The sequence below is a fragment of the Macrotis lagotis genome, chromosome 3 (genome assembly GCF_037893015.1).
Source record: "Macrotis lagotis isolate mMagLag1 chromosome 3, bilby.v1.9.chrom.fasta, whole genome shotgun sequence".
In the NCBI taxonomy this organism is placed as follows: Eukaryota; Metazoa; Chordata; class Mammalia; order Peramelemorphia; family Peramelidae; genus Macrotis; species Macrotis lagotis.
This window is the reverse complement of record NC_133660.1, coordinates 32,659,620-32,684,479: the sequence shown is the minus strand read 5'-3', so window position 1 is coordinate 32,684,479 and position 24,860 is coordinate 32,659,620. Positions and strand designations below refer to the sequence as shown.

The 24,860-nt window shown below is 37.2% G+C and overlaps 1 protein-coding gene across 2 annotated transcripts; it reads right to left on the bottom strand.

Annotated features, from left to right (window-relative positions):
* Positions 1 to 4,135: 4,135 nt before the first annotated feature.
* LOC141516034 (uncharacterized) lies at positions 4,136 to 24,509 on the bottom strand. 2 transcript variants are annotated; one of them, XM_074227375.1, is made up of 4 exons: positions 24,415 to 24,509; positions 22,670 to 22,781; positions 22,313 to 22,387; positions 4,136 to 6,680 (listed from the first exon to the last, which is right to left on the bottom strand). In XM_074227375.1, exons 3-4 carry the CDS (start codon positions 22,364 to 22,366, stop codon positions 4,236 to 4,238), a joined length of 2,499 nt encoding a protein of 832 aa, XP_074083476.1. In that variant the 5' UTR covers positions 22,367 to 22,387; positions 22,670 to 22,781; positions 24,415 to 24,509; the 3' UTR covers positions 4,136 to 4,235. The 2 variants fall into 2 exon arrangements, with proteins under 2 accessions (XP_074083476.1, XP_074083477.1); XM_074227376.1 differs by lacking the exon at positions 22,670 to 22,781.
* Between the last annotated feature and the right edge of the window lie 351 nt (positions 24,510 to 24,860).

Genomic DNA, 24,860 nt, shown 5'->3' with positions numbered 1-24,860 from the left:
GAACAGAACAGAGGCTATATGCAATGTATATAAATCTGTCCAAGGCCTTTGATACCATTAGTTGTGAGGGTTTATGGAAAATTATGTCAAAATTTGTTTATCTGGAGTTCATCAGTATTATATGTCAAGTTCATGATGACATGTTTGCCCTGGTTCTGGATAGTGCATGATGCTCTTAAGATTTCCTGGTCCCCATTGGAGTGAAACAAAGCTGTATCCTTGCTCCCAGGCTTTTTATTTTATTTTTATTTTTATTTTTTTTAGATTTTTCAAGGCAATGGGATTAAGTAGCTTGCCCAAGGCCACACGGCTAGGTAATTACTAAGTGTCTGAGGTCGGATTTGAACCCAGGTACTCCTGACTCCAAGGCCGGTGCTCTATCCACTGCACCACCTAGCCACCCCTATTTTTTTCTTTTAAAGATTTTATTTATATTGAGTTTTACAATTTTTCCCCCTAATCTTACTTCCCTCCCCCACTCCCCACAGAAGGCAATTTGTCAATCTTTACATTGTTTCCATGGCATACATTGATCCAAATTGAATGTGATGAGAGAGAAATCACATCCTTAAGGAAAAAACATAAAGTGTAAGAGATAGCAAGATCAGACAATTAGATATCAGGTTTTTTCCTAAATTAAAGTTAATAGTCCTTGGTCTTTGTTCAAACTCCACAGTTCTTTCTCTGGATACAGATGGCATTCTTCATTTCAGACAGCTCCAAATTGTCCCTGATTATTGCACTGATGGAATGAGTGATCATCAAGATTGATCATCACCCCCATGTTACTGTTAGGGGGTACAATGTTTTTCTGGTTCTGCTCATCTCACTCAGTATCCAGACTTCCCTGAATTCCCATCCTTCCTGGTTTCTAATTCCCAGACTTCTTGGCAAGATAATTTTAGCAATGTTATTAAACACCTTCACTGAGGATGAACCATCAAGGTCTCCTGTCATACTGATGGTAAATTCTTCAACTTGAAAAGGCTACAAGTCAAGAGCAAAGTGAAGAGAGTGTTGGTGCATGATCCATTTACAGATGAATGTGCATCAGTGCAGCTTCTGAAGCTGAGATGCAACAAAATATGGATTGAGTCTTTGCTACTTAACGCTAATTTTGATCTAACATTAACCCCAAGAAAACTCAGATGTTCCATCAGTCAACACCACACTCTCCGTATGTGGAATCATCAATTACAGCAAATGGAGAAGTTTTGAGTACTGTGGACAAGTTCACTTACCTTGGCAGTGTCCTTTCCCGGGAGGTCCACATTGACAATGAGGTTGATACTCGCACTGTCAGAGCTAGCTCAGCATTTGGGAAGCTCCAAAAGAAAGTGGGGGAGGGAAGAAGTATTAGATTAACTACCAAACTGAAAGTCTACAGAGCCATTGTGCTGTGTGTCTGTGAAACCTGGACAGTCTACCAGTACCATGGCAGGAAACTGAATCAATTCCATTTTAATTGTTTTAGGAAGATTCTGAAGATCACCTGGCAGGAGATGATACTGAAGTGCAACTTTGTTGGGTTACCTACACTGTTTGAAAGCTAAACATGCACTTGCCCAAAAGACTATTTTATGGAGAACTCATACAGGGCAAGCACTTACAAGGGGGTCAGAAGATACTGGGACACCCTGAAAGTCTGTCTTAAGAACTTTAGAATTAATTGTGCAGCATAGGAGACAATGGCACAGGACCACCCAGCATGGCATGCCTGAATCAGTAAGGGTGCTGAGATCTATGAGGAAAGCAGAATGGAAACATGGGATTCGAAAGTTTAGAGTAACCATCTGTGTTCACATGGACTATTTGTGCTTGACCTATGCCACAAGGCATCATGAAATTGCATTGATCTGATCAGCCAGAGTCGAACATGCTGTAACTTGTCTCTAATTTAGTGATGCTATTTTGGTCTTCAGTAATGAAGAATAAGAACTAATCAACTACTCAAATGCAGATGTATCAAAACATAATTGAGAGGAATTGGAAGTGTTGAGAGTAAAGATCATATGACTCTCATATCCTCTACTATTGAAGTAGCTTGTGTTAATGGTCTTACAGGTGTAAATTTAAGCTCACTTTTAGAGGATTCTTTAACAAATTTGATTTGGATATGAATTGTATACAAGCTGAATGGTACATATTTGAGAAAGGAATTCACTGAAAGACCTCAAAAGCTATATTGCATATTTTTGTACTTATTCATAGTTCTTCTGTTTAATACAAAGACTTACACCATGTCAACCTATGAAAAATCAGATTTTTCCCAATGTTGAAATATATGACAATTATTCTCTTTAAATGAGATTCATTCAAATAATAATTATGGTAAGTGGGTTTTCATGTCAAATTAGTTGCAAACTTTCAGAAGTATCTTTTTTTAAAATTTTATTTGAGGAAATGAGATTAAGTGACTTGCCCAAGGTCACACAGGCAATTATTAAAAGTCTGAGGTCAGATCTCCAGGGCCAGTGCTCTATCCATTGCCCACCTAGCTGCTTCTAGAAGTATCTTGATTGTGTAAAATGGCTAATTTTTATTGTTGAAATAAATGTGCATTTGTTACCTAATTCACATAATCCCCAGATTGTTTGATGACTTAATAGAAAGTTCTACCTCAAAAGGCCAGGATAAATTATTTCAAAGGCCAGGATCTTGGGAAACAACAGAGAAATTCTCTGTGTTCTTGGTTTATATTCTCTTGTTTCTTGCTCTGCCTATCTGGGAAACATTCTTATAGTTAAGTCTTTGAAGTATCAGTTTTATACTCTCTGTATATACATACATATATACATCATCATGTACTGTTACTCTTTTTATAATCCAATTTCATAAAATAGAATTCTGGGTGTGATAAAAACTTTGGACAGTGGCCTTTTTTTTACCACCAAATAAAGGAAATTATCTATCATTTTACTCAAATTTCTAAGAATGTAACTTTACTCATAAGATGACCATCCAAACCATTAGTTAATGAATGCTTTATTAATTGTTAAAGAAAATTCTATCACTGATAATTTGTCAAAGTGACTTTTCTCCATGAATCAAGGCTTCAGTGGGTTATGTTTTGCCTATTGGCCTCCTTATCTTTATCCAGAGGGTACTGTGACGTTATTTACTTCAATAGCTATAGTACTTTTTTAATTTTTTCTGTTTTTCTTTTCCTTTTGATTGGGGAGAATAGGTGGGGATCAGAAACAAAATGGTTGAGGAATCAGAGAGTGAAGCTTGCTTAGTTACTCCTTGGCCTTAAACTATTTGAACAGCCCGAGATGCTATGAAGGATATGAGTAATTGAAAGGTGTCTCACTCTTAGAAGTTATTTTGGAGGTCAGGAATTGTTTTGATAAATTGTGATGACAATGTAGTGGTGGTTGTAACTAGAGAGTTCTAAAACGTTGTGTGTCCACTCATGATTTCACAGGAAAGGGGTAAATTATAGAATTGATGATGATATGCTTTTTTTTTACAAGGCAATGGGGTTAAGTGGCTTGCCCAAGGCCACACAGCTAGGTAATTATTAAGTGTCTGAGGTCACATTTGAACTCAGTTGCTCCTGACTCCAGGGCCGGTGCTCTATCCACTGCGCCATGCCACCCTAGCGCCCCCCCCCATGATATGCTTCTTTAATTAGTTACTTTCAAAGCCCATGTAATTCTGAAGATTATCCAGATTATAAGTGAAAGTTATTGAAGTTGGGCCAGAAAGTATATTAGGAGAGAAAGGAATTGTGTGGATTCTACAGTTGGGCAAAATATTGATCTTAGAGTTAGCATTTAGATCTTCATGGTGATAGGTACAATATGATAATCAATATAATAATAAATGATCCAGTTGGACAGTTCTATTTTAGTTGTATGTAAGTGGCAACATCATGCTAGGAATAGTTGTGGTGCACAAGTGGCCAATGGCATATAGTCACTACTAGAACATAGTGCTGCGTAATTTAATATTATCATTTTTGGCAATTGTGGCAAAGATGTAATAAATTCCATATGCTATGCTAGACCCATTATCAGTAACTATTAAGTTAACATTAATTAAGCTAGCTATTAAATATAAGCTTCTATAATTTCATGAACTTTGAATGCAATCAAATAAATTTTTTCGACACTTTAAACAGTCTGTTGTTTTGCTAATATTTATTTCATCAGTCATGGTAGTTTCATCAAATTTGGGTTGTTCCTCAGTGGAATTGTGGGTTATCAGGTATAGTGGCAGTAAATGAACTCTTACTTAGCAGAGGGAGGGAAAGTTTTACAGATAACAGAGGTATCAGAAGAGACAGTGACAAAAGGTTTTGTCGAGGAAGCTGGAGAATTAATGCCTATAGGTGTGCCAGGATCAAGTTTGGTGATAATGGGCATAATGCCTACAGGAATGGTGGCAGAGGAAGATGATGAGGTCATAGTGTCTGCTTGTTTGATAGGAATTTTAGAAAAGGTAGTGTTAGTTTGCATAGTATTGGCAGGTATGGTGGAATTAGATGTGGTACTGACCACAGAGTTTGTGAAATCAAGGATGGAAGCTAATTGAGCACCTAAAGCAACTCCTGTAGAAGTAGTGATATCATCAATGAGGTGACTAGTGTAATTAGAGTTTATTGATTCAGGGGAAATGAGAAAGACTTCAGGTGTGGAAGTTGTAAAATCTGTGCTAATGGCAACAGATGGGTCTGCAGATAGTATGTCAGAGGCAGCAGAGGTGATATCAGAGGGAACAAGAATATCAGAGGTATGTCTTCTATCAGCATGCCCTAATTTGGAGGAAACAGATTCATTAGAGCTAAGAGGCATGTTGCTGTTGTTAGCCTGGATGGCCCCAGCAAGACTGTTCATAAGGGCAGCAGGTATGGAATGGTCAGATGTGGAGTGGATGACTTCAGAAGCAGGTATAATAAAGGTATCAGTGGAGATAGAAGCATGAGGAATGAAAGGAGTAGATGTAATTAGAGAAAACATGGTTTCTCCGGATGTGAGAAAAGAAGAAGCAGATGTATCTAAGGCATTGTGTATATTGGTTGTAGCAGATGTGGCTATCAAATGTGCAGCAACTCTGGCTGTTGCAGCAGAGGAAGCTGATGGGCTGGCAACATCAGTAGAGTTGGTAGTCATGGTGGCAGAAGATGGACTGGATTCAGACTCTTTAGTAACAGCAGATTTGGTGATAAAGACTGGTAAAATGGAAGCAGATGCATTTGTACCAGTGGCAGTGTTAGCAGAAGTTGTGTTGATCAAGGAAGTGGCTGCTGAGACAGGAAAAGTATTAGGAAGTATGGTAATGATTGTTTTGTTGGTGTTAAGTTGCTTGATGGCCATGGTGGATGGTTTGATAACATCAGTGTTAGATTTGTTTTTTGTTTTAGCAATAGCTGGATTTTCTCTTGGCTCATGTGAATTAAGATGATTGTGAACACTTGAATTTGGATCATAATGATGAGAGGTACCTCTGGAACCCACAGATAAATATGAACCTGGTTGAATCTGCTGAGAGATTTGAGGGGAAGGAACATGGATAGAGCTATGTATTCTTGGCACATGTTTCTGTGGATGACATACATGCTGGACAGGTATTTTCGCTTTGGGTTCTTTTTGCTGACTTGTTGGTTGACTAGTTCTCCCCTTCATAGGCTGCTTCTGGTGATGTTTGGGTTTGTGAATTTTTCCTTTTGTACGTATCTGTAAGTAACCTTTGTGTTGGCCAGGACTTCCTTGTTTAAGGATTTGTGAATGTGATTTTCTTCCAAGTGTTTTCTGAATAAATATGTGTGGATGAACCTTTGATTGGTTAGGTCTTTCTTGATAGATTGTATTTGTCTGATGCTTGGGTCGATTAGCTTTTGATGGTTTCTGTGACTGGATTTTGTGTTGACTAAATTTTTTGAGTGTAGATTTCTGAGAATGAAATTTTTGTTGACCTGGTTTCCTTTGGAAAGATTTTTGTGGAGTCCATTTTCCTTGACCAGAAGTTTGTTGAAGTGTCTTTTTCTGAGATTTTTGTTGATTAATTTTTTGTTGTAATATAATTTTGGAGGAATTATGTTTTTGACTTAGTCTTCCATATACTGGTGTCTGTATATGAAGTCCGTCCTGGTCAATATTCCCTTTTATTAGAGTCTTTGGTTGTCGTTTCTGCTGACTCAGGTTTGACTGACTGGATGCATCCAGTTGGAGTTTTGACTGATCAAGTTGCTGGGATTTAGAAAAGTTATATATTTTTTGTTTTGATGGGGGATGACCAGAGTTTTGGGGAACATTTTGATCAGTTATAGATTGTGCACCTTTTCCTTGAATAGCCACATTTGAATGAAAACGTAATGGCCCAAACGTTGCTTGAAATCTTCCTTTAACTTCCTTCTGAGTTGGAGTTATAGGAAATTTGACTGCACCATGACTTTTTGAATAAATTTGATTTGAAAAAGATTTTGCCATTTCTTTTCTTTGTTGAAGAGGTATATTTTGTTGTGATTGCCTTTGACCAAGTCGGTGAAGAGTCATAGTTGAATGATCATATGATTCATCATGACTTTTTTGAACAAATGATTTGGATGGCCTAAGTTTCTGTTGACCTGATGAATTTAGATTAATTTCAGCATTAGAAGATATACTGGTAGATGAAGTTTGATGTGCCTGTGGTCTAGTTTTTACATTTTCTTGTCTTTCCTGAGTCTTACTTAACTGTAGAAATAAAGGAATAGAGATATGTAATTCAGGATGTATATAAAAACAATATTAAAAAAGAGTTAACTTTTGGGGACTAAATTTCTTCATATAAAAATAAAACAAACTATTTTATTACTCGTCCTTTGATTCAAAGATGACCACACCAACCAACCAAATGATTGGAGGCATGAGTTGGACAATTATGTTTCTAGTGAAGGGTAACTATTTTGAGCCTTAAATAAGGAAATGTCGTCTCCTGATCTAGTGCACTCTAAGTACTGTTGGGTTATGGGAAATAGACTCTGCTTTATTTACCTAGAAATTCTTGTGAACTAATGAAGTCAAGGGATGTGAACTTGGACCTTCTCTTATGGGAAAGATTTCCTGATCCTCATTTTGGTGATTTCTTCCTCCTAAATGATCTTGTACCTATCTATTTAGATGGTGCATTCTTAACCCACACCTTTTACTTGATCCTTGACAGCAGAAATGGTTTTACTTGTTGTTTTTAATCCCTAGACTCTTTTTGCTTTGCCTGTAGAATGAGATGAATTAATGCTTGTTAAATTAAATTGATTCAAAGGTTGCATCATCTGCTGGCTACAGAGTAAGACCATGTATCGCCAAAGGTTTGCTTTCAGTTCCCAAACTATACTGGGATTTCCTTGGGATACTGCTGATGCCGCCAAATAGTCCTGGCTTTAGAGTTCATTCTAAAGAAGCCAAATTTTCTTCCAGAAAATATTTTTAATCCTAGTTATTGCTACAAGAGATGGTATATGGTGCAATTTAGAAGGCCCAGCACATTGCAAGAAGAGTTCTTCTGGGGACAGAATGGTAAAAAAAAATTTTTAAATGAAGCCCTCTGATGTAACTTTCTCTATCCCAGGTGACCTCAAACAGACTTTGGTGAATGATTCAACTTTTGTTTCTTGTTTTTATTTTTGTTTTCAGAAAAGAGACTGTCAATGTTGTCACCAAAGCAATACTTGTTCAAAAGGACCACAGAACCATATATCTAATGTTCAAAAGGACCTCAGATGCCACATAGTCTAATGTTTTCATATTAATTTGAGGAAACTGAATTCTAGTGAGGTTACTTGCCCAAAGTCACATGATGATGTTTGTCCTTCATTCTCAAAGAAGACCACAACATCAAGGGTGGTGATGCCATGACAAGAATATGAATTAGATTTGAGTGAGGGGGGTGCTGTGCTAAGTCACCAACCTCACTTCTTCCTCCAGAGCCATCTGGGACCAGTGGTCAGATATGAATCAGGATGACTGAAGAGAGCTCTAGATGCTGGGCAATCGGAGTTAAGTGACTTGCCCAAGGTCACCCAACTAGTAATGTCAAGCATCTGAGACTGGGTTTGATCTCCCATCTTCCTGACCCCAAGGTGAGTGCTCTATCCACTGCACTACTTAGATGCTGTAGTATGCACAAAAACTCAGACCCGAAATCACGTAGTGAGGTAAGCATTAGATATAGGATGAAGGGAAATGAAAAATTAAAAGAGTTATATTTAGTTAATGAAGTTTTTCCCATGACATTTTTCATAGGTTCCCCTTATCTGGAAAACTCCCCTCTCACTGCTTCCCCAATCAAATCAAATTCTGCTCATCTTTTAAGACCCAGCTTCCATATTTTTCATGAAGGTTTTTTCAATAATCCCGCCAGTATAGATTCTTTCCTGTCTGTACTCTGTTATCACCTCTTGTCTTTACCATTCATTGTGAGTCAACATTGAGCTCACAACTTAGATTGTAGAATTTCATAGAGGCTCTGGTCAGGATCCTTCCAGTTCCCCACTGGATCAGAAAACAAGATATAGAGCATGTAGGCGAAGCTGGATATTAGTATAACTCACACTTTCCCTAAAGTTTCAGTCTTCTATTGCAAATGCTTACATTCCCTTTGCATATTTTGTGCTGATATCCATGTCCATCATGACTCCTGCTTATTCAGCTTCATCAGCAATGGCTTAGCCTTGACATGCACTATCCCTATTTCCCAATGCTTTTTCCTCACTCATGAGGCTATGGCATGAGAGTGGTCAAAAGTCTTCAAAATTTTGGTACATGTTCCAGTTCTTATATCCTCTCCTTGGACCTGAAACTTATCAATTCTACTGATAAGACCAACTGAAAGTCGGTCTAATTGTTTCTGTTAATAAAAGATCTTATGAACAATGTTCATTATATATATATATATATACATATATATATATATATGTATATATATATATATATCTCTTTAATTAATAGTGATGCTTAAGGTTTCAAATGTCTTAGTTTATGGTTGAAGTGAGATAATTATTACCAAAAATTGAAATACAAGGTGAAAATAGCTTTTAATTTAATATGATCCGCTATGTTTATGAACTCCCTGTCTTTATGATTATGATGGATTCTTGCTTTGATTGACATTCCATAGACTACTTGTAAGGGAGTGCTGCAAGTCATCCATAGCAAATTTCCCTAGGTTTAGGGTGCCCAGAATTAAAGTAAGGAAAAATAAAACAAAGCAACTAAAGATATGTTCTGGATGAAAAAGTGACCTGATGTATAATGACCTAAACCTGGAATGAACATATTGTGGCCCAATTATCCTGGCTACTGGAGTTATGGCATCAAAGATACTGTCCCAGGGTTCAGATGGTATATTCTATCTGCTAATAAACAGGCTGCTATGTGTCTGGTCAAAGATCAGTTTTTAGCTGGAGGACTGAGAATAGTTTACTGCTACAATGTCCGAGAAACTCGTTACCCTAATCAAAAATGGCATGAAAAAGAAGGCCATGGTGTCTCAAAACTATATTAGAGATACAGCAGATGAAGTAGATTGCTGTAGGAGATACAACATAGGAGAAAAATGTAATATCTTGGCCAGTGTGCCTGTCATCACCAAAGCTTCATTATTCTCCAGAGATAAGGAAAGATCTTTGCTAAAATCTAATGTTTTCCTTAGCCAAGGGTAATTGGTGCAGATTACTTCTCACCATATTGATCATCTCACTTTGTCAGCTCTAAGGTACTACAGGCACTTCAATCCTTACACATGTTCCTCAGAATCACAGAGCTAAAGAGTGGGAAGGGGCTTCAAATGGCATTTGGTCCAGGGCTTTTTAAATTTTTTTTTTGGGGGGGTTTGGGGACTGGGTTAGGAACTTCTTTGACAGACTAGGGAAGACTATGTGTATCTTAGAATAGTTATTAAATGCAAAAAATAACATATATAGGACTACAAATGAAACTAATCATATTAAAATAAATAATAGCATATATTTTGAAAACAAATTCATGGACACCAGGTTAAGAACCTCTGATCTTATTATTAAGGCAGAGCTAAGATGACAGAGAATAATCAGCAACTCACTAAATTCTCCTCCAAACCCCTCTGAATGTCTTTAAATAATGCCATAAAAATTTCCTGGAATGCCAACAAAAGGATGGTGGGAAATAATTTTCCAACCAAAGACAAGTTAAAAGGTAAACTGAAAAAGTCTGTCCCACTGGGTGGGAATGGAGGACAGTTTAGAACAGTTTAGCCCAGAACAGATGGGACCCAGTCCTTCCTGAATCAGCAGGGTCTACTTAGAGAGCTCTCAGACCTACAGATGATAAGGGGGTCAGTCAATCTATCAGAAGGAGATTATAGGACTCTCTTTGCAGAAGCAGTGGAATGGGGACCCTGTCACAGTTTCAAGACAGAAAAGAGTGCTTGTGATCACTCACAGACCAGAGCACAGGACGGGAGAGTACTAACACCTCTCCTTAGATCATAACTCCTTTGGAAGAACTGAAAACTTACAGATCCCTAGAAATAGCTCTGAAATACACAAATTCTTCAAGACTGGGAAGGTACAGAGTCCCATTTTAGTAAAGAACTAAAAAAATCAAGAAATAGAATGTAAAAATAAGCAAACAACAGAAAAATTTCTGTTCATAGAAAGTTATCTCATTGACAAGGAACATCAAAACACACACTCAGAAGAAGATAATGATGTTTAAGCTCCAACATCCAAAGCCTTTAAGTAAAATATGAATTGGTCTCAGGCAATAGAAGAGCTCAAAAACTATTTTGAAAATCAAATAAAAGGGGTAGAGAGAGAAACGAGATTGATGTAAGAAAGTCATGCAAAAAGAATCAACAACTTGGTAAAGGAGATACAAAGAAATACTGAAAAAAATAACACCTCACTAAATAGATGAGGCCAAATGGTAAAAAAAGGTACCAAAAGTCAATGAGGAAGAGAATGCCTTGAAAAGTCAGATTGATCAAATGGGAAAAGGCACAAAAGTTCATTGAAAAAAAATGACTCCTTAAAATTAGAATTGAGCAAATGGAAGGTTATGGCTTTATGAGAAATCAAGAAACAATAAAACAAAACCAAATGAATGAAAAAAAGAAGAAAATATGAACTATCTCTTTGGAAAAACAACTAATCTGGAAAATAGATTCAAAGAGGCAATTTAGAAATTAATGAACTACCTGGAAGCTATGCTCAAAAGAAGAGCATAGTCCTCATGTTTCAAGAAATTATCAAGGAAAACTGCGCTATAAGAAATGATGAGCAAGTTACTCTCAGAAAAAAACCCCCATAAAACTTTTAAGGGCTAATGCAATGAGAAATGTACTGCATATAAAGTAATAGCAATATTATAAAATGATCAGCTATGAATGATTTAATTATTCTCAGCAATATAATGATCCAAGACAATTTAGGTTGAAAAATGTTCTCCATCTCTAGAGAAAGAACTGATGGTATCTGAATACAGATTGAAGCATACTTTTGACTTTATTTTTGAGGGCTTTTTATGTTTTCTTTCATAGCATGACTAATATGGAAGTATGTTTTGGAAACCTATATTGAATTGCTTGTCTTCTCAGTGAGGGGATGGGGGGGATGATGGGAAAGATTTTGAAACTCAAAGTTTATTTTTGTTGTTTTTGTTTTTGTTTTTGCAAGGCAATGGGGTTAAGTGACTTGCCCAAGGTCACACAGGTAGATAATTGTTAAGTGTTTTAAGTTTGGATTTGAACTCAGATCCTACTGACTCCAGGGCTGTTCTCTATCCACTGCCCCACTTAGCTCCCTCTTGGGGCTCAAAATTTTAAAAATGAATGCTGAAAATTGTTTTTGCTTGTTATTGAGGAAAAATAAAATTCTAAATAATTTTTAAAAAAATTATTAACATTAAAACTTTAAATTGTTTGTGACAAAAAGTATTCAGCCAGTTGGAGCTTGAAGACTTTCAGTGAGCTTCCATTCTACTTACTGAAATAATTCTACTTTTGAACAGCTTGCATGGGTTGGGTTTTTCCCCCTTTACATGGAAGAATTGCTTTATCTTGTCCTAATAACTAGAATCAAGGAAAACAAATCTAAACCCCTTCCTCATGACTGCCCTCTAAGCACTAAAAGATCATCATGCCACTGTTACTAGGCTCTTCCTCAAATTAAATATCCTTTGTTCTTTCTTATTTTTATTTTTTTTAGGTTTTTTTTGCAAGGCAAATAGGGCTTTGCCCAAGGTTTGCCCAAGGCCACATAGGTAATTTTTAAGTGTCTGAGGCTGGATTTGAACTCAGGTTCTTCTGACTCCAGGTCCAGTGCTCTATCCATTGCACCACCTAGCCACCCCTCCACTGTGCCACCTAACTGCCCCCCTTTGTTCTTTCAAATGATCTTGATGAAGCATATTCTCCAAGCCTTTAACTATGCTAGTGATCCTATTTGGGATGAACTCTAGTCTTCTTAATGAGAATGTGGATTTTCAGTAGAATAAAAAGAATAGCTAAAACCCAAAGTTAGCGTAGTGTCCTTTGGTGAAAGAATTGTAGTTGATATTGAAATGGATGTTTTGGGTCAGGATAGAATCTCCAGTATATTCTGACTCAGGGACTAAAGAGGCTATAACTCCATTTGGAAGGGCAGATGCCCTCCTCATCCTATAAAAGAAGAGGAGAATAGAAATCTCTAGAAGAAGGAGATGGAAGTAAACCTATTGAAGTACATCAGGAGCTGTAGGAACATTGTGTTGGGTGGGTTAGTGGCCAAAATCACGAGAGAGACAGTAGACCCATCTATAACCTCTACTGCTAAACAGCTTCAGTCACACCACTGGGAGTGAAGAGAGTAGAATATTTTCATTTCATTAAGTTCTAGAACTGATAAAAATATAAAGTAGCTAGTGAGGCAGGATAATGCATTTGCTGTGTCTTGGTGAACATTTCATTTCTGTTCCATGTTCCTTCCCTTATCTATTCTTTCTCTCTTTAGAGAGAGATGAATCTGGCTTGTTAACTTTGTTGAAAGTTGCTTGATATTGGAGGGAATGAGGGAAAAAGAGATACAGTAATGCACTCTTGTTGGAGTTATGAGCTGTTCCAACCATTCTGGAGAACAATTTAGAAACTATAACCCAGCAAGACCACTGTTAGATCCATACCCTAAGTATCTGTGGCTGGATTTGAACTCAGGTCCTCCATAGGGCTCTATCCACTGATCCACCTAGTAGTCTAGCCTTAACAAAAGTCATCCTTTATCATCACTCTGATGACCCTTAGGAGAAATCCTGGAACCTTTTCTGATCCTCTCTCTGTTTTTTTCAGAGGAAAAGAAATTGTAGGTCTGACAATGTCACCCCTCAGTTCTCCCAGTGATTTCCCATTTCTTCTAGGGTCAAATAAAAGTCCTTTGTTAGTAACGACCTTCATCATCTGGCCCTTTCCTTCCTTTCTAATTCTCTTAGATTTTCTTCCCTCTGTACACTCTCCAATTCAGCTTGCAGTTTCTCATATATAACACTGGTTGTCCCCCATGCTCTGTTCCCTCACCTCAGGCTCTAAGTTTCCTAGGTTTCCTTCAAGATTTAGCTCGAATCCCACCTTCTGTAAGACTTTCCTATTCCCAGGTTGACTAGGTGGCACAGTGGATAGAGCACTGGCCCTGAAGTCAGGAGTACCTGAGTTCAAATCTGACCTCAGACACTTCATAATTACCTAGCTGTATGGCCTTGGGCAAGCCACTTAACCCCACTGCCTTGCAAAAAAAAAAAACTTAAACAAAAGGCTTTTCTATTCCCCCAAATTATTAATCTCTCCCCATTGACAACAGCTTCCATTTATGCTGTCCTTATGTGGCATAACCCTTATTTGTTTTTTATATATAAAAAATTTATATAAATAAATTATTTGCATAGTTCATGTTATCTCCCCATATAAAATATATGCTTCCTGAGGACCAGGACTGTATTTGCCTTTGATTTTATTTCCAGTGCTTAGTAGGTCCTTATTAAATGTTTCTTGATTGACTCTTGTGTGACTTTGTGAAATAGTATATCATTGGAACCTTTCTATCCCCCTTCTCAATCTTTAAAGTCTGCTTTTGGGGCAGCTAGGTGGCACAGTAGATAAAGCACCAGCCCTGGAGTCAGGAGTACCTGGGTTCAAATCTGGTCTCAGACACTTAATAATTACCTAGCTGTGTGGCCTTGGGCAAGCCACTTAACCCCATTGCCTTGCAAAAACCTAAAAAAAAGCATAATAAAGTCTGCTTTCCCCAGGTTCCAAACTGTCCAATTCCCCTTTTCTACCACATGTCAGCAGAAACAACATCTTGGTTGCTTGTAAGAAATCTCATTCTGGCTTCCTTCACCTTTTAAAGAACGAAATTGTCATTAAGAAAATTAATACATTAATTCTTATTAATTAACTCATCTGCTTTTAGCAGAAAGAGAATTCTATCTGTATGGTATATTGAAATGAATGATGAATTAGAGAATCTAGCATTGAAACCTCAATTCAAAGCATATTATCTCTAAGTCCTCAAGCAAGTTCCTCAACCTTTTTGGAACTCAGTTTTCTCAACTGTAAAATGGGCAGGTTGAGCTAGATTATCTCCAAAATTCTTTTAAGCTCTGAATCTGGAGAAATATCAAGCAGCATGGTATTAGGTATTGAGGAGATTAAGAAAACCAAAACATTCTCTTGCCTTCAAGGAACTCACATTCTTTTATATTGCTTTTTGATTTTTGCAAGGCAATGGGGTTAAGTGACTTCCCCAAGGTCACACAGCTAGGTAATTATTAAGTGTCTGAGGTCACATTTGAACTCAGGTCCTCCTGATTCCATGGTCTGTGCTCTATCCATTGCACCGCCTAGCTGTCTCAGAACTCACCTAATGAGGGCAGAGTCCTTGAAATAACTAGACACATACAAATTAAATACATACAATAATACATTGTTGGTGGAGCTGTGAACTCATCCAATCTTTCTGGAGAACCATTTGGAATTATGCCCAAAGGGCAACAAAAATGTGCATACCCTTTGACCCAGCAATACCACTACTGGGTCTATATCCTGAAGAGATTATTAAAAATGGTAAAAACATCACTTGTACAAAACTATTCACAGCAGCCCTGTCTGTGGTGGCAAAGAATTGTAAATTGAGTGAATGTCTTTCAATTGGGGAATGGCTTATCAAACTGTGGTATATGTATGTCATGGAACACTATTGTTCTATTAGAAACCAGGAGGTATGGCAATTCAGGGAAGCCTGGAGGGATTTGCATGAACTGATGCTGAGTGAGATGAGCAGAACCAGAAGAACACTGTCCACTCTAACAGCAACATGGGGGTGATGATCAACCTTGATGGACCCGCTCATTCCATCAGTGCAGCAATCAGGGACAATTTTTTGCTATCTGCAATAGAGAATACCATTTGTATCCAGAGAAAAAATTGTGGAGTTTGAACAAAGACCAAAGACTATTACCTTCAATTTAGAAAAAAAAAAAACTTGATATCTTATTATATAATTTTGCTCTTATACTTTATGTTTCTTCCTTAAGGATATGATTTCTCTCTTGCCACGTTAAACTGAGATCAATGTATACCATGGAAACAATGTAAAGACTAACAGAATGCCTTTTGTGGGGGGTTGGGGGAGGGAAGCAAAAATGGGGGAAAATTGTAAAACTCAAAATAAATAAAATCTTTCTAAAAAAAAGATAAACACAGAAGAAACGGAAAGTAATCTCAGAATCTCACTAGTATCATGGAGACTAGGAAAGGCCTGAAGAAGGTACGCTGTGATATATGACTTGAAAGAAATCAGGGAAACTATAAGAGAAGGTAAGGATGGAAAACATTTTAAACATGGTGGACAGCCAATTCAAAGGCCAGAGATTGTATGTATTGAAGCATGTTTGAAGAGCGAGTAAGACTTTAGATAGGACAGCTGGGTGGCACAGAGGATAGAGCACCGGCCTTGGAGGATGGGAGTTCAAATCTGGCCTCAGACACGATGCTAAATCCTGATTGCCTCACATCCAGGACCATCTCAAATCATCCTGATTCATATCTGGTCACTGGATCAAGATAATACCACTCAAATCCAATTCATGTGCTTGTCATAGCATCACTCCCTTGATGTCATAGACTTTTTCAAGAATGAAAGACAATCATCACATTGGGGTTGTAGAAAGTAATGTATGAAAGACTGGAAACTTAGGAAGGAACCAGATTGTAAAGAACTAAAAATGTCAAATGACTTTCCATTTGAATGTGGAAGTAATAGTGAACTACTGGATTTTTTTTAGGTTTCTGCAAGTCAATGGGGTTAAATGACTTGCCCAAGGCCACACATCTAGGTAATTATTAAGTGTGTGAGGCCAGATTTGAACTCAGGTATTCCTGACTTCAGGGCTGGTGCTCTATCCACTGTGCCACCTAGCTGCCCCTGAACCACTGCATTTTAATAAGTAAAGGGGCAATATCACTCCGGAGCTAAGTGGAACATGGATGGGAATGAGAAGAGATTTGAAGAAGGGAGGCCAATTTGAAGGATGTTACAAAAGTCTGGGTAAATGGTGCTTAAGGCCTAGATTAGTGTAGTTTTAGTGTGTGAGGGGAGAGGAGAACATATATGAGAAATGTTGTAAAGGTAGACTCAAAGACATTTGGCAATTGATTGGATTTCATGGGTGAGTATAAGTGAGAAATTGAGGATAGTACCCATTTTAAGCCTTGTGACTGGAAGGATTATGGAACTTTTGATAGAAATATTGAAGTTAACAAGAGGGAAGGGTTTGAGGGGAAAGACATTAAATTTTGGTTTGTATATGTCTCATTTAGGAGTTTCCAGTTCAATGATCTCAAAACTCTTAATTGGACATATGAGAGAAATAGAGATCAGGGAAGTAACCATCCCTTAAATGAACCGAATGAAACAATGAGATCACCAATTGAAATAGAATAGATTGAAAAGAGAAGAGGTCCAAGGATGGAACCTTTAACCAAGGTTAATGGACATGACATGTCATCAGAGCCAGGAAAGGACATTGAGCAGGAGTGGCTGAACATGTGGGAGGAAAATGCAGGAGTGAAGAATGTAGAGAGGCAAATGTAACTAGCAAGAGAGGGTATATAGGTTGCAAAAAAGAATCAAGAAGGAAGAGGATTGAAAAAAGAACATTAGTTTTTGGAAAACTTTGGAGAAGGAATTTCTTCATTCAGTGGAATGATGACTGGAAGCCAGATTTCAGAAGATCTGGGAATAATTTAGTGGAGAGAAAGTAGAGGTATACAGCATAGAATGTTTTTTCAAAGAGTTTAGATGAGAAGGCATAATGGATTGAGGGCTTGATGTAGAATTTAGAAAGACCTCAGTTCATTTTGGGCAACCAGGTGGCTCAATGGATAGCATACTGGGCCTAAAGTCAGGAAAACCTGAGTTCAAACATGAACTCAGACACTTCCTTGCTATATGACCCTTGGCAAGTCATTTAACCCTGTTTGTCTCAATTTCCCCATCTGTAAAATGGACTGGAGAAGGAAATGGCAAACCACTACAGTAATTTTGTTTAAAAAAAAACACCTAAAATGGGATCACAAAGAATCATACATGACTGAAAAACAACAATGTTCTATATACAAATTTGTTTTCTACCCTGTACTTCATTTACACCACCATATGATTTTCTGGAGTTATTTCCTGAGGAAAGAAGTAACAACTTGTCATTTTGGCAGTCCTTATTTTTTCCATCCTATTCTTCTCTCAGTACTCTGGCATAACTCCTGTCCATCACTATTCAACCAAAAAAATTTCCTCATAATCACCTCTGTGTGACGTGACCCCTTTTCCCTATCTTCACTTTTGGAATCTCTAACTTTCCTTAAAACCCAATTCATACTCCCTCCTCCTCTTTGGTAACAAATGAGTTTCCTCTAGACCTTGCTTAATATAGCTTTACAACTCATCAATTTGTAAATATTTTGTTTACCAAGTCTTTCTTGTTGGTTCCTAAATTCATCATAATTTCAGAGATAGATTCCATAGAAAAAAACAAATTTAACATCAAGATCTCATGACAATTATTTCTTAAGCCATTAATGGACATCCACTTTAAGGACTATCCTATCCAGGTCAATAAACTCTAGCTGTGTGACCTTCCTCAGTCATAAAATGAGAGATTTAGACAAGGTCATCTCAAATATCCCCTCTAGTTTCAGAATGCTATAGCATGCATTCTATTTACCTTTACTCATTCTACATACTCACAAAGAGAAACAATTGGATGGGGTTTTTTAGCAAAACCTTTTCACAAACCTTTTACTCATATAAATGTTTAAATTATAGACCTTATTGGGGAGAGGTTATAGATTAGTTAGAGGAGGGATGATTTAGAGGAGGGCAGTCTTTTGGAGAAGATGAGATGATCTTGGGATCATCTTGGGATCATCTTGGGATCATCTTGGGATCACTCATGCATATTGAGGGTTTTGCCTTGGCCAGGAGAAGGGATTCTAAGGTCTCAACCCTTTCATCCTGTGCCAATAGAGACAGAATTGGAATGACGGCAATAGCATTGCTGTTTTCTTTTTGGTGATCAATTATAAGGGACATCTCCTTGGGGCTTTAAGAGACATAATACATGAAGTCGTCATCAATCCTTACCTCCTCAGAGAAAAATAGCTAACCTGTTGCTTTCTACCCTTTTAAATCTGTGTAGTAGAACCTGACCAGGTTGGGAATATTGAGCAATTGGGAATTAGTCCAAGGGGGAAAGAAGAGTTTTAAAGAAGAAGTAGAGGGGGCAGCTAGGTGGTGCGGTGGATAGGGACCTGGCCCTGGAGTCAAGAGTACCTGAGTTCAAATCCAGCCTCAGACACTTAATAATTATCTAGCTGTGTGGCCTTGGGCAAGCCACTTAACCCCATTGCCTTGCAAAAACCTAAAACACAAAAAAACCTCCCCAAAATAAAGAAGAGGTAGAAGGACCCCAAGAACAAATTTATTCTTATTTTTATGTGCACCTAGTTTTTTTTTTATTGCCACCTTGAAGTGATTTCAACTTTTCTCTTTTACCTTCATATTCTATTCATTTAATTCAGTTCAATAATTCAACAAATGTTTATTAAGTTTCTGTTGCTTACCAAGCATGGTGCTGGTTGCTGAGGGTTATAGAAACAAAACGTGGTCAAACCAAGAGCTCAAGGAATATACGTTCATACAATATGGATATTGTTTGCATATACATTTTGTTGGTCAATCATGTTTCAGTCATGTCAGACTCTTCATGGCCCAAATTGAGCTTTTCTTGGCAAAGCTACTGGGGAGTTTTGCCATTTCCTTCTCCAGCTCATTTTATAGATGAAGAAACAAAGGGTCACACAGGAAGGGTCTGAAACTGGATTTGAACTCTCAAAGATGGCTGTTCAGACTTTAGACCTAGTGCTGGATCCACTTCATCACCTGGCAGCCTGGGTGTAGGTGTGCATATAGGTTTATGCTTGTATAAATACATATATAATGTGTGTGTGTGTGTGTGTGTGTGTGTGTGTCATAAAAAAGGGACAGTAGTACTAAAACCTGGGGGATCAGAAAAAGCCTTGAGTAGGAAGTGATCCTTGAGCTGAGTCTCAAACTTCTTTTCCACTCATTGTCTTTGACTTTTTGTTTTAAACTATTGGATTCAGTGTCAATTCATAGAAAACAAGGTCAGGCACTGGCCCTTATTTAAATGAAACCTTTTACTCATATAAATGAAGCTAAAGTTAATCTTGAACTTCTTAACCCCTATTTATTGATTTTTTTGAGAAAAAATTGTATTTTCCTCTGTTTTTATTGCATCAGATTCAGAAATGTCTCTCTTGAAAGTTGTACTTTCAAGGCTTATTTAAGTAGGAATAAAAAAATAAATGTAGCTCTTCCTTCTAGTTTTTTCTTGACTATTTAAGATGTCTTGATGCGTTACAAGAGAAGGAAAGGAGCTAGGTTTCTGCATAGACAGTTATCCCCATCTTGCCTGTCATTTTGCCTTGATGTATTTTTATTGACTGATGTATTTTATTTCTGTCCTTCATGTCAGCTCAACAAGGATGTTTCCTCTTCTCTAGATGGTTTTTTATGGGCCATGGGCAGGGGTATGTATACCTGAGAGGAGGGACCAGGGGCTTCTTCATTCTTTGCATTTGTAGTATAAGATATGAAAAATTAAAACATAATTGAATCTTTCATCCCTTTGATGAAGATCCAAGATGACACAACCTGTTTGAAATATCTTATTTCCCCAAAGAACTTGAGTTCAAATCCCCACTCTGATTCTTATTTCCTGTATGACTTTGTGGAAGTCAATTTAACCTCTCTGGAACTCAGTTTCTCCAGATAAAAATGAAAAAGATTGATAAGCATTTATTAAAAATCTACTGTTTATTAGACACTTTAACTAAGCATTTAGATTAAGAAGCATGTAAAAAAATCCAATTCTGCTAATTCTCCTCATAAGGAACTCATAGTCTAATGAGGAAGTCATCATGCTAATAACGATATATAAATGGTAATCTAGGTAGGAGGTGATGAGGATCTAGTTCTCTAGGGTGTTACAGCCTGAGATTTGTCAATCTAGACACCATAGTAATTGGAAAGAACAATTTCAATCAAATGGTAAGGCAAGAAGCCAGACAACAGAGAATTTCAGATGAGAATGAATGGAAAAGGACTAAGTTGATTGTAGAAGGCCTTCTCAAGAAGTTTAGCCATGAAATATAGACAAGATGCAAGAGGATAGATAATGGGGATAGATAGATCAAGCGGGGTTTTTTGAAAATGAAGGATTCATTGGGATGCTTGTAGGCAGTAGAAAGGCATTCAACTGAGCCAAGGAGAGATTGATGATAAGCAGAAAAAGTGGACATGGAGAAGGGGCGATCTGCTGGAGAAGGAGGGATGGAATGGAATCACTTGTACTAAAACTAAACAATAGGTGCTAAATAAATGCTCATCTGCCCTCTTCACTTGGATCTGAAAAAGAAACTAAATTCCAGAGATGGAAAGCAACCTTCAGATACTTTCAGCTGTGTGACTCTGGACAAGTCACTTAATCTTGTCTCTGGCACATGGTAAGTTCTAAACTTTTCTCTCTCTTTGAGTAAAAAAACCAAACTAAGCCTGAGATTTGCTGATAAAGGATTCAGCCATATTTCTATGATACTACATTTGTCTCTCATAACACCATAAAGGGTTTGCCTTGTAAAGGAAAAGATCTCAAAGGTTCGAACATAATGTTCCATGCTGAAAAAAAACCAATGAAAGAGAGCAATGGTGGTACTTATTAAAAGGGTTCAGAACCTCCTAATAAAGCTATGCATTTTCATAGAAGTGTTGCTTTGCCACCATTCAAAAAGCTAACATGGTAAACTCTTTTGCAAATTGTTCCTGCAAAGTTATTCTCATTAATGGAACTAGCAGTAGGAAATCATTGTCTGCTTCCAGGGAACATTCTGGTGGCCAATGACAAATGACTTTGGGGAGTCCAAATTCACACATCTCTACTCCTTCACTAAAGATATTCTAAATTATCATAAGTCTATCAGAGAGTCTTCCAAAAGTCAGTTTCATTAAAAAGTTGATTCTGTGCTCTAAAAACCACCTCTAAATTTTGAACTTGAGTCATTGTACTTAAATCCATTGTCCCTTAGTCCCCCTGAAAGAGGTGAAGGGTGAAAGTACAGCAGACTTACTGAGGGCAAGTAGGTGCCTAGAAAGCTTCATCTTCCTGAGTTTGAATCTGGTCTTAGATAATTACTAGCTGTATGACGTGAGCAAGTTACTTAACTCTTTTTTTCCTTCAGTTTCCTCATCTGTAAAACGATCTGGAAAAGGAATTGGGCAAACCACTTCAGTATCTTTGTCAAGGAAAGTCAAAATGGGATCAGGATGAGTGGGACATGATTGAAAAATGACTAAAATAGCAACAAACTACTAACACCTTATGTTAAAATTCGTCAGCAGAGGAATTCATATGTGCTTCTGTAAGCTGTAAAATGGAATAACCTGGCTTTTCTAATGAAGTTTTTTTTTTTTTAAGGAAGAATAGAAGAGAACAAGAATATAATGGTCAGAATTAAAAGTAGTATGTCAGACCTCTAACTTCAAGGACAGCTCTCTCTCTCTCTCTCTCTCTCTCTGTCTTTTTCTCTCTCTCTCTATCTCTCTCTCTGTGTATATCTCTGTCTCTTTTTCTGTCTCTTTGTCTCACTCTGTCTTTCTGTGTATAGACACTTTATAGGTATGATAATTTTTAAAAATATCTGAAATAGATTTTTATAAATTTGAGTGTAATTTTAGGATGCTTACCGGGAAGTATGTCATGAGAGCCAAAAGACCCAAGGTCAGATACAGTGGTTTCATCCTTCAGGTTGTCGGCGTTCCCTGGAATCAGACAGAATGATTTCTTATTGTTAGTGCCATTAATGAGAAAAATTTTGATCAATAAACATTTTTTGTGATAAAAAGAAAATTTTACCAAAGAGTTTACCATGTTAACTTTTTGAATTGTGGAAAAGCAATATTACTAGGAAGATGCAAAGTTCTTTAGGAGATTCCGAACTCTTTAAATAAACACCACAAGGAAGCAACAGTGACATCCAGATCTACTTGGAGTCAGAGATCCTAGGTTCAAATCAAGCTTCTGATTCTTACTACTTAATTTACCTTGAAAATCACTTAACTTCTTGAAATCTGTCTTCTTTTCTGTAAAATTGGGGAGTGGGGAGGCTTTGAGCCAGATGGCCTCAGAGGTTCCTTCCAATTCTAGGATTAAGAACTATTGGAAACATAATATATATTTAATATAGAATTTATATTAAGGTTCTTAGAAAAATTTAAAGACCTATTTTTACAAATAAGAAATCCCCAAATATTCCAAGAATGAAGTTCAGAAAATAATATATTTTAGGTGTTTTCTTCATATAAAGACAGAATGAGTTAGGGGGAAGAGGACTGACTTTAGGGTCACTTCAGAGTGAGGTTAAACTCTTATCCCAGCCCTTATCAGCTCTGCAATGATAGGTAATTCTCATTTCTAATCAGTTCTCCTGACAAATCCCTAGAGTATAAGTTGCAGAGTGGCTGATCTGCTTCAGGGGAGGCAATTCCCATACCAGGAGTTCCCCACACCCATGAAATGATTGGGCTAGAACAAAAAAAAGCAAAATAATCCAGGATTGTGGAAGCCCTCCTCCCCTTTCTGTACTGCATTAACCATCTAGTTAGCAAGTATCTTCTTTCTTATTATTATTACATGAAAAATGGAGATTTCTGGACAAAAAAGCAACAAAATTATTGTCACAGAGAAGATACTCCTATTTTAGGGTGGCTTTTCTATACTTTTGTAATTCTCTCAGGCTTGTGTACAAGGGCATTCCTGTCAGAGTTCTAACTAAACAACAACAAACAGCAATAATAATCTTTTATATGAAACTTTAATGTTTGCAAAGTGCATTTGAAGTTATTATTATTATTATTATTATACCTCTTTTAAGGATGATTTATTCAATTAATCAACTAAGATGGATCAAGCACCTACTATGTGTCAGACATTGGGGAATAAAGAGAAAGACAAAAAAGTCTCTCCTCCAAAGGAAAGCATAGTCTGGTGATGGAGACAACATGGAAACCACTACCCACAAATAAGATGTATACAGAATAAAATGAGAAACAATCAGACAAGGAGCTCACTATCTCATTAGGCTAAACAGACAAAGAACTGGGGCTAAGAGAAGCTGTGGCCAGAGTCACACATCTAGTATGTGTCTGAGAAAGGATTGCAATATTAGAGCTTGACTTTAAAGTCAGCTCTCTGTCTACCATTCCATCTAATTCCCTCACATTAAGAACTGTATGAGGAGAGAGGGATTTATATATATGTTTTGGTTTGGGGTTTGACATTAATGCTTAACATGGATAAAAATCAGAATGATGACTGGAAAAAAGTATAAACCATTTTTTGGGCAGTTATGTTTTAGGATAAATGGGAACTTACATACAAGAATAATATTCTGTCTTTTGTCTATTCCAAGGAGCATCCCAGAACCTCAAGAGAGCCTTTGGAACTAAGTTTCTGCATGGTAGAATTAGATGTGACAATTCACTTAATAAATTTCCTAGAAGCTCCTCACTACTGACCACTTCTCGCCATATTTTCATCTAAAAGAACATCTAAGCCAGGTGAATTTGGGACATTAGTTGATTGATTGAATGGGTCCTCCTTAAAAGAGTTAGAACAGTAACATCTATTTCCAGGGTCACTGTGAGGATCAGATGAGATAATATTTGTAAAGTATTTTGTGAACCTTACAGTTCCATACTCATTAAAAATCCATGAAAGTATAAAGCTCAAGAAATTAATTAGATGTCAATATTCAGTAGATTTAAGAAGAACATTACCAAATACCTACCCTGGTAGTGGAACCTTCTTTTGCAGTCTGATCAAATTGCCAGTTATTCTGGTCACCTTCTATGCTTTGATGTCCTGATGATGGTTACAGATGAGGTAGACAGAGACTTATAGGAATTACCCATCTGAGAAGTTGCATTTTTATAGTCCCATACTGGATTGTTTCTGTAGACCAGAAAACAATCTGATGAAAGATAATGTCACTTCTGGGTTCTTCCTCAAACAAAGGAATGAAAGTGGCAGTTTTTTTAAAGTTGGCACTGATTCTTACACGTCAGTTCCTTCCTGAAAAAGACCTTGACTCAATGAGGCAGAATTTCCAAGTGTGTGTTGCCTCAGAATGTGCTTTGGTAGATATATTAACTCTTTTGAATTCCTGGGATACTAAGAGAACCTTAATTTTTGAATAACTCAGTGTTCTTGCGGCTTAATTTCTCCAAGATGTGA

Bases quoted from the DNA above. Each gene is read 5' to 3' on its own strand.
- LOC141516034 (XM_074227375.1), bottom strand. From the start codon at position 22,366: ATGAAACCACTGTATCTGACCTTGGGTCTTTTGGCTCTCATGACATAC. The intron at 6,681-22,312 runs GTAAGCATCCTA...TTATTTCTACAG, and splicing joins CTCTCATGACATACTTCCCG to TTAAGTAAGACTCAGGAAAG.